The sequence below is a fragment of the Phocoena phocoena genome, chromosome 11 (assembly GCF_963924675.1).
Source record: "Phocoena phocoena chromosome 11, mPhoPho1.1, whole genome shotgun sequence".
Lineage (NCBI taxonomy): Eukaryota > Metazoa > Chordata > Mammalia > Artiodactyla > Phocoenidae > Phocoena > Phocoena phocoena.
The window spans coordinates 18,896,218-18,905,305 of NC_089229.1; the positions used below are offsets into that span (position 1 = coordinate 18,896,218).

Genomic DNA, 9,088 nt, shown 5'->3' on the forward strand with positions numbered 1-9,088 from the left:
AGACAAATGTGAGTTCAAATTCTGACCCTGCCACTACCTGGCTTTGTGATCATGGACAAGTCACGTAACGTCCCTCAGCCCCTCAGTGTTTTCATCCGTAAGGCAAATATATATAATAATCCACCACCTTATAGGATTGCCCTGATTATGAGCAAAATAAGATGCCCGGCGCTTGGAAAATGCTCAGTAACAGGAGATGAGGGTGTAGCCACTTTAACTATGTCCTTTGTAGGAAAAGGCCTCGCTCTCCTGCTCTGCGCCGGGAGGTCTGTTCATCTGTCCATCCTCACACCCATCTCCTATGACCTCTCCCAGGCATCTTGTACTGATTCTTCCAGAGAAGAAGCTGGGAGTATCCCCTCGCATCTGACACTGCTGAAACCGCACTCAGGTGGCCTCCGGCTTCTTTGGCTTTGAAACCCCTGCTCCTTTGGCTGTCGGGCGCTTCAAGCGGTGGAGGGCCAATTCGCCATGGCGGTTTGTATCTGCAGCCGGGCTGACAGGCTGGGAGAGGAAGGCGTTAATGTTTTGTGACAGGCGACCCCTAATTGTGGGAGCTTTTCTTCTTGGGCTTTCTGTGAAATTCTGACTTAGGCGAGCGGCATAACAAAATGGGAGGGCATTGAGCCGGGCTTGCACTGCACTGAGCTGGGGGGAGGAGGGGGGTCCGGGGGCCGATGCTGGCCCAGCATTATTCATGAAGATTTTCAGCTGTTTTTGTCTTTTAACTAAACTTTGAGTTTGATCAGAGGGCTGGCCGGCCTCCCTTTCGCCAAAGGCCCCGCTGGCACCTGGACAATGGACGCAGACTGTTTTTCCTGGTACAAGAGCAGAGCTGGGGGAGGCCGAGGGCTGTGTGTCCTGGGGGTGGGAAGGGAGGGCTGGGCGGGGCGGGGGGGTGGTGGTGGCAGGTTTACTTCTGTCCCGATCTTGGGCAGAGGGGTGGTTACTGATAGAATTTCCAGCTCCCCCCAACACAGGCAGTCACCCTCTGACTGCTGAATTTCTAGGCTCTACAACTTCATCCATGAAAGTGCACACAGCTGCTGGTTCTCCCGTTTGCTCTTCAAATGCCACACTCCCTTCCCCTCCAAATAGCTTTCTTCTGCTCTGTCTCCCCACTGCACTCCCTCCTTCCAAACGGCCCAGTGGCTGGAGTAAGGTTCCAGTCTACAAGTGTCCACTGCACTCCCTCCTTCCAAAGGGCCCACTGGCTGGAGAAGGTTCCAGTCTACGAGTGTTCGGGTGGTGCTGTCTTTTATTGTTATTATTATTATTGTAAATAACGACGGCAAAGAGCAAATAAGTGAAGAAAGGAGAGGGAGAAGGTGACTCGGATGATCCTTAGAGACCCAGAGAAAGGCAGGCAGAAGTGCTGCGCCCAGGAAAGGATTTAGGAGCCCAGAGGCGGTGGTGCTGGGCAGACCCCAGCGGCGGTGCAGCTTCCCTGCCTGCAGGGGAGCAGGGAGTGGGTTGGGCGCGAGGTGCTCTCCAAGTGCTCTCGCTTTTGGCAGGTGCCAAGCTTTTGTCCCCTGCATCCACTTCCTGCCCGGACAGCCCGGACCCAGGGCCCAGTCCTCTCCAACGTACTGTGCAGAAAGTGACTCCCTTCAAGGAGTGCGGGTTGGCGCCTTTCCCCGCATCTCGTCCCCAAAATAGCCCTGGTCGCCAGCGCATCAAAGGCGGCTTTGTGAGCGGCCGCCTGCAGGCTGCCTGGAGGGGGGCGCACGTGGGACGTTCTGGGAGCGCGTCCCACTCCCCTCTCCAACCTCTCTCTCTTCTTTCATTCATTCTTCTCTCCTCTCCTGCTTTGTCTCTATCTTCCTCTTGTTTTTCTCCTCGTCTTTATCTCTCCATCCCTCCCTCTCTCCTCCCCTCCCCCACCTTTCCTCGTTTTTTCCCTCCTCCTCCTCTCTTCTCCCCCCTCCCTTCTCTCCCTCTCCCTCTCTTCCAATCTCTTTCTCTCGCTCTCCTTTTTCTCTCCATCTCTTCTCCCTCTCTCCCTTCCTCCACCTGTCTCTCTCTCTCTCTTTCTCTCTCACCTCCGTCCTCTTCCTTTTCCCCACCTCTCCCCTCCAAGCGGGGGACCAAGCTTTCTCTCCCCTCCCCCCCACCTCCCCCATCCCTGCCGTCAGGTAGCCGGGCGAGGCCCAGGCGCGCGCAGCTGACAGCGGACGCATGCCTGCAGCCAATCAATGCCCGGATGCGGTGCTGTTTGAATAAATCATTAAGCCTGACACGCGCGCGGGCCCGCGCTCTGCGCCGCAACTTGCTTCCTGCCATTAACCTACACACCCTCTTTTGTAACAACCTAATCTTGCATACAAAGGAAGTAGGAATATAACTTCAACCTGCGCTGTAGCCCAGCCCTGGGCATTCGCAGTGGGAAAAAGAATGTTTGTGTCAGCGAATCCACTTCCGCCCTGATCTTTGAGTCCGGATAACCGGGAGTTTCTGAGGAAATCCGAAAACAAATCATTTCTTGGTCCAGGAGTGGAGAGAGGGAGAAAAAAGTTCAGAGACTTCTCAACAATAGGAAAAGGGAAACAGCGTTGAGGGCACTTAGTACATCAGAGAAGCATCCATAGTGTTTTAAAAAGAGGTTGCCGTAAAACAAGCTCGGAGAGCTCGCTCTAGAAGATATAAAATAAGACAAGTCCTAGAAATGTTGACAAAACTTAATCATGTATCCCTCCCTTTTTAAATGAGTGCGTAAATGGATGAGGGAATGAATGGGTGAATGAAAGCATGAATGGCTGCCCAACAGCAGCATGGTCTTTGTTTATCTTGGTGGAAAGTTCCCAGCACCATCTCTCTACCTGGTTCAGGAAGCTCATGAGAAGCGGTATCCCTTGTGCTGATATAGTCAGGGACAGCTCTAAAGCCCTTTCATTTCATCTGGTGATCTATGCAAGGGAAGGCATTTTCCAGAAGTGAAACTGACTTCTTTTACAAACTTTCAAGTAAGTCATTCCCAGCGCCAAAAGGTAAAGTGATCTTCCAGAGCTAAGTTCACCTCTGCCCTACGAAGTTTCTATGAGTCCCTGAAAATCTTACACAAAACGAGTATATCCCTGAGGTCCTGTGGGAGAATAACCTGGGTATCAGCCAGGGTCAGCAGGAGCCGGTAGCACACTTGAAAGGGCAAATGAAAAGAGTTTAATGGAGAGACGGAGGTGGGTGGAACTAAAGGAATCAAAAGGTTGCAGCACCCAGAGACTAGGAACGAGGGGGAGCCTTACCATCTCTGGCTTGCAGGGGACAGAAGAGGAAGCTATTACCTCAGCAAGAGCTGTTGCTATGGGAGAGAAGCCTCTTGACTAGCTGTCCTGAGACCAAGACCCACCGCCAAAGCAACTGAGGAGCTTTGCAGGGAGGAGCAGGGATAAAAGTGTCCTGACCTACCCCCACTCCTACCTCACAAATTCCTAGTGGTGCCTCCTAGTGGCCAAACCCAGCAGGAAGCCAGAGGACAAGAGAGACCTAGTGAAGAGGTCCACAAAATCAGCTTCCTGAGATGCAGAGCAGGGCAGGAGCTGGAGAGATTCCAGTGAACAAGACAAGTAAGGTCCTTGTCCTCACGAAGTGTACCTTCTAGGAGGGGGCAATTGATAGCAATTGTATAAACAAACAGGTATTTTTTTGTTTGTTTGTTGGGTTTTTTGTCTTGTTTTGTTTGGGTAGTACTAGATGCCAGGAAGGAGAAACAGCATAATGGATAAAGAGTGACTGTGGCCAGGGGAAAGCTGCTTTAGATAGGATGATCAAGGAAGGCTTCTCAGAGGAGGTGATGTTTGAGGTAAGGTGACCTGGACTTTCCCGAGAAGCCTACCTTGACTCCACATCTACTCCCAGACTTCTTTTTATGTGGTTTGTGGGTAAGCCTCAAATCTAGGCTGATTTAGATGCATCAACTAACCAGTCCCCATGAAGATGAGAGACTAGAATAACACCACCAAGTGCTCATACTTACAAATAACCTGTAAGCTCCCCTACAAGGCCCTGTGCTAAGTCCTTCATATAGCCTCCTGTTGCTGCTGTGGGTACCATCAGCCTCATGTTATAAACAAGAATACTGAAGCTTAGAAGGAAGGGGATGTCGATTCCCTGCTCTAACATCCCAAGCCCTGCAAGAACAGCGAAGTGTAAATGCATGCTCTACTCTCTCTTTCTTACTAGCCTCAGTCCTAGCCCTTTGACGCTCTAGGCAGAGGGTGGGCCCGTGTCTTCCTTCTTCGGTGGGCCCGTCTGATATGAACTTGACATAGATATTTCTCCATGCACAACCCCCTACTCCCAATTTAACAATGTGAAAGGCAGAGTCAGGGAGGTGAGACGTGTGTCCCAGTAGCTCCAGCACAGCCTCTGATAATACTCGCATTCAACAGTTTTGCAGCCAGCGGCGGGTCTATTTTTTCTTTCTCTCTGGCACTCCCCGCTCCTCCTGGTCAATTTCAGGCGGCTCCAGTCTGAATTCGGTGGTCTCCAGGCCATTTTTTTTTGAATAGGTAAGATTTCTCAGTCAATAACGTCAAGGCAGTTTTCTTCCCCAGCACCCTCCTCCCCCCAGAAAAGAAAGCGGGAGTTGGGGCTAAGACGGGGGAGAGGCCGCGACTGCTAGCCGCTGGGGTCTACGTTTTGTATTTCGCTGACAGCCCAGGGCCGCTCCAAAGCCCGCCGCGCAGCCAATGGGCTGCGGTGATTTATGGAGCTGACTAATGCTGGCTGAATGCGGCCTGTCAGAGCGCCCTGAATGGCTTCCCTTCGCCGCACAAGCCCCGGCTTTGTGTTGCTAAGCGATTAGAGCAGATGTAATGAGATTTTGCCCAATCCCCGCTTTGCCCTTTCCTAGCTTCGGCAAAATTGTGTGTGTGTTTGTGAATTTTTAGAGTTTGCCTCCGCATTGTGGCAAACAACGGCTAACTTTGCCCCGAGTTTAACGAGACTGGATATCTCCCATTCAGAAGTGAGTAAAAGAACACCTGTCTTCACAAGGAGAAGGGGGGAAACATCCCCTTTGTGGGGACTGAAACATTATCCTAATGCTATATTCATAGCCATAAATGACTTGCTACACTTTCTTTGCGTACCTTATCTGGAAACTTGCAAAGGAGCTAAATTAAAAGAATAAGAAATGCATGGCGGGGGTGGGAGGGGGGGAGAGGGGGACCCAGCTCTGGTCCTCCAAATGAGAAGATAAAAAATAAAGCAGGCATCACAAAAGCATTACTTCCCTCAAGTAAGCTCTAAATTGGCCCACTGCTGGCAGAAAGTCCGATTATTTATGGCGATGAGGAATTTACTGATTTTTTTTTCGCCTTAATTACGCTCATCTCTTTGAAAGGGACTGAAGCCTCAATGTGCATTCTATAGAGGGTCATTTAGCAAAATGACATCAGACGCTGTGGCGTGCTCCGCGCATCGCGGCTTTAAAAAATGATTATTCTGTGCCACTAAATGGTATAGATGTACCAACACAGACTAGATTTTTAACTCTGGAAGACGTGCTGGCTCCCTGCTCTTTGTTGGGTTTTGTAAGATGCATTTTGCGCTCGGCTTTCCGCTTGGCTGGAGACACGCTCACTGAATCTGCAAGCAACGCAAGCGGCGAGCGCGGAGCCGGCGAGGGGCGGCGTAGGATTCTGATCACGTCCTTGCTAACTGACAAGAAGCAAGCCAGCCAAAAACCCACCAATTTCTTTTTGAATCTTGGTAATTGGGTACTTTTACACGCAGCTCACGCCATTCGGATAGAGTCACAAGCTTAGATAGGCCAGTGTCTCAAAGCGACCACACATTTCTAAGGCTTTTATTTAAATCTAACTCCGGTAAGAAATTTACATCATACGTGCCCTTTACTTAAAACCAATCTGGAAAGTGTGTGCTGTAGGGAAGAGGAGTGGAAAATGCATGCCTGGCAGTGAAGGAAGAACACACCTACCACTGGGAGCGTGGACAGGGCTACCTCCCCCAAGCCTAGCCTCAGACACCACCATCCTTTCTCTCACCCCTAGTGTTCGTTATCTCATCCAGCCCTTCCACAGTTTCACGATGAGAAACTCGGAATGGGGGTAAGGGTTAGAAACTGGGCTGAGGACCTTCTCTTTCCAGTTCACTTTTGGAGGTATTTTTTCAGTGTAAAGTCATGTTATCAAAAGGTGATGTAGCCATTAATCACCACCCATTCTCTAGGTGTCTGTGTACATTTGCAACATGAACGTGGAGAAAAACCATATACGTGTGTGTGTATATATATATATATATATATATATATGTACATTCATCATAGAATCATCTTGAATAGGACTGGTCATTGCACTTATCTTTGTCATTTCTGCCACTTAGCATGTTTCTTACCACCTTCTTCTCCCCCGGTCTTTCCCTTTGGCATTTTCATAATAACTTGGGCAGGGCAGTAGCATCAAAGAAGACTCAGAGGCAGCTGATTATTTTCATTTGTAAAAAAAGAAAAAGTTTTATTATGAAACTAGTTTGTATAAAACAGGGTTATACATGGGGTTTTTTTTGTAAGTTTGTAATAAAACAGTAAGAAAAAAAAAAAGGCAGTGATAGAAATTTCCCAAAAGGCAACCCATCAAAACCAACTGGCTGCCACTTTGCGTTTGGACAGTAGCTGCATAAACTTTGTTCTTCTTCAACAGTATTTAATAACATCATTAATACATTAACAAAGTTTCTATAAAGTAAGACACATTGGTGCTGAAGTACATCTGGTGGCCTTTTGATCTCACCTATGAGGACAGTTCTTTACAAAACCACATAGGGAAAATGGCAGTTGTAAGGTGAACTACACATCTAAAATATGCAGAGGTAATAGCATTACATGTTAAAGTATCAAGATATACACATTTTAAACCATTTGTACAAAACTCTATAAATTTTTTCTCTCTCTCTTATGTACAAAAATATCTTAATATATCCCCAAACTGGTTAGGATAGATACAAATAGATTTTTCTTATAATAAAAAAAATTCACAAAAGATTGGAAGCATTCTATGATGAAAAAAGTAGAAAAGACGGTGTGAGGGAGTGGAGCTTGGGGAGGGAGCCCCCCCTCCTGCAGAGGATTGGGGTTTCAAAGAGCATACTTTCACTGCAGACAAATGTCCACAGCTTATCGGGATGGAGGATACAGAGACGAAAGACACCAACCCATTTCTAGAGGGCTAAGAACTGCGCTTTCAGAGGGGGCGGGGAGGTCAGCTCTGCCTGTTAGTGGTGGGTGGGAGTTTCTACAGGGCGTGTGCTGCTCCCTTCCACCAGGAGCCCGCTGTTTTTGCGCACAAGCTGCATTTTGTGCATTGACTCGGGTCCTAGTCACTCTTTCTATCTCCGTGAATGACTGGAGTGCACAGATACTGTTCTGAGCGCATTCCTGTTTTGCGAGAGCCTTGCTTCTCAGGCACGCGGCGCTCAGTTGGCGTAGGGGTTGGTTGCCTGGATTTGTTTGTTTTCTTCTTCTCTTCTTCTTTTCTCTCCCTTTCAACATCGCTGACAAGAAAGCACTAAAGATGCAGGTTGCGCGGCGGCCCTGTAACATAAAAACGGGAGAGGTTAGTGTGCACTTGGAGGCCAGTAGTGGGAGCAAAAGGAGGTTTGGGGAGAGATCTGTCAGGTAGAGCGCCTCTTTTGACAGGTCTTAGTACTCTGTTCCCCGCCTCGGCTCTACCCTCCAGTTTTGGAGACCTGGACAAAGCCACTCTCAGAAGCCAAGGCTGAAACTAACATACCAGGATTTGAAATCGACGAACTTTAACAAATCATTTAAATCAACCCCCCTCCCTCATCTCCGTGGAGACAGTCCCCCTCCTACAGAAGAAAAAGGATGAATGCAAGAAAATCTCCCCCCATTCCCTCCATAGTGCAACCTACCTGCTTCCGAAGTCCATTCGCACCAGGGCCTGAGCAGGCCGAGCCCCTCAGAACCAGTTGGTGAAGTCGAGCAGTTCTTGCTCCTCGGGGCTGAGAGGGTCGTAGGAGCCCTCGTCCGACGAGTAGGATGAGACCGGCGACCCGGCCATGGAGTTCATGTCGTTGGAGTAGTTGGGGGAGATGGTGGGCGACAGGACGCCCGCCTGGAAGGCGGCGCTCACCGCGTCGTGCTCGTCCAGCAGCTGCTGCAGCGCGCGGATGTACTCGACGGCGGAGCGCAGCGTCTCCACCTTGCTCATCTTCTTGTTGGCCGCGCCGTTGGGGACGTGCTCCCGAAGGGTGGCGAAGCCCAGGTTGACCAGCTTGACGCGGTTGCGCTCGCGCTCGTTGCGGCGCGCCACGGCGGCCGGCTGCTGCTGCGGCAGGCTGTAGCCGAAGCCGCTGAAGTTCAGCCGGCGTTTGCAGCGCATCAGTTCGGGCGAGGACGAGCGCTGTCGCTTGACTTGCTTGGGCGCTGACTTGTGACCGCCCCCTGAGGGCTGGCCGTCGGCCGCGGGGCTCAGCTGAGGCGCCTGCGGCGGCGGCGGCGGCGGCTGCTGCTGCGCGCCCTGCGCCGCCGCTGCCGCCGCAGCCGCCGCCGCGGCCGTGGCAAAGAAGCAGGCTGCGGGCGGCAGGAAGGGCTGCGGGCCTGCGCCGCCGCTCTCCATCTTGGCAGAGCTCTCCATGCGCAGCGGCCGGCGAGGAGTCGCGGGATCGGAGCGATCCGGGGACGCGAGGTGCGGGGCGCGCGCTGGGGGGACACAGACAGGACCGGAGGGCCACGAACAGAGAGGGAGAGAAGGGGAGAGATGAAGAGGGAGCCCGGGGAGAAGTTACAAAAATACAAAATCCCCGGGAGACTTCTTAGGGTGGGGAGCAAGGAAGGTGTAACTGCTTCTCCTCCTCCCCCCTCCCCTCCTCCCTTCGCAGGTTGGCTTCGGGAGCCTCGCGTGGCGCTCGCGTGTGAGGCTGCCGCTAGCGCCTTCTTGTTTAAAAAAAAAAAAAAAAAAAAACAGCAGAAGAAGCAAAAGTCGGTGGTGAGCGCGCTCTGCTGAGTCTTCTGTTTCTCTCCCCTTAGGGCTGCGCTCACTTGCGCCGGGTCTCGGTCTCTCCAGCCGCGGCTCGGGCTGTTTGTATTATTTTGTTAACCCCCTTT

The 9,088-nt window shown here is 51.1% G+C and overlaps 1 protein-coding gene across 1 annotated transcript; it reads right to left on the bottom strand.

Moving 5' to 3' along the window:
* Window positions 1-7,940: 7,940 nt before the first annotated feature.
* On the bottom strand, window positions 7,941-8,618 carry ASCL1 (achaete-scute family bHLH transcription factor 1). The gene has a single exon (XM_065888104.1). The coding sequence runs from the start codon at window positions 8,616-8,618 to the stop codon at window positions 7,941-7,943; it is 678 nt and encodes a 225-aa protein (XP_065744176.1).
* Between the last annotated feature and the right edge of the window lie 470 nt (window positions 8,619-9,088).

Excerpts from the sequence above, each read along its gene's own strand:
- ASCL1 (XM_065888104.1), bottom strand. The coding sequence starts at position 8,618 with ATGGAGAGCTCTGCCAAGATGGAGAGCGGCGGCGCAGGCCCGCAGCCC.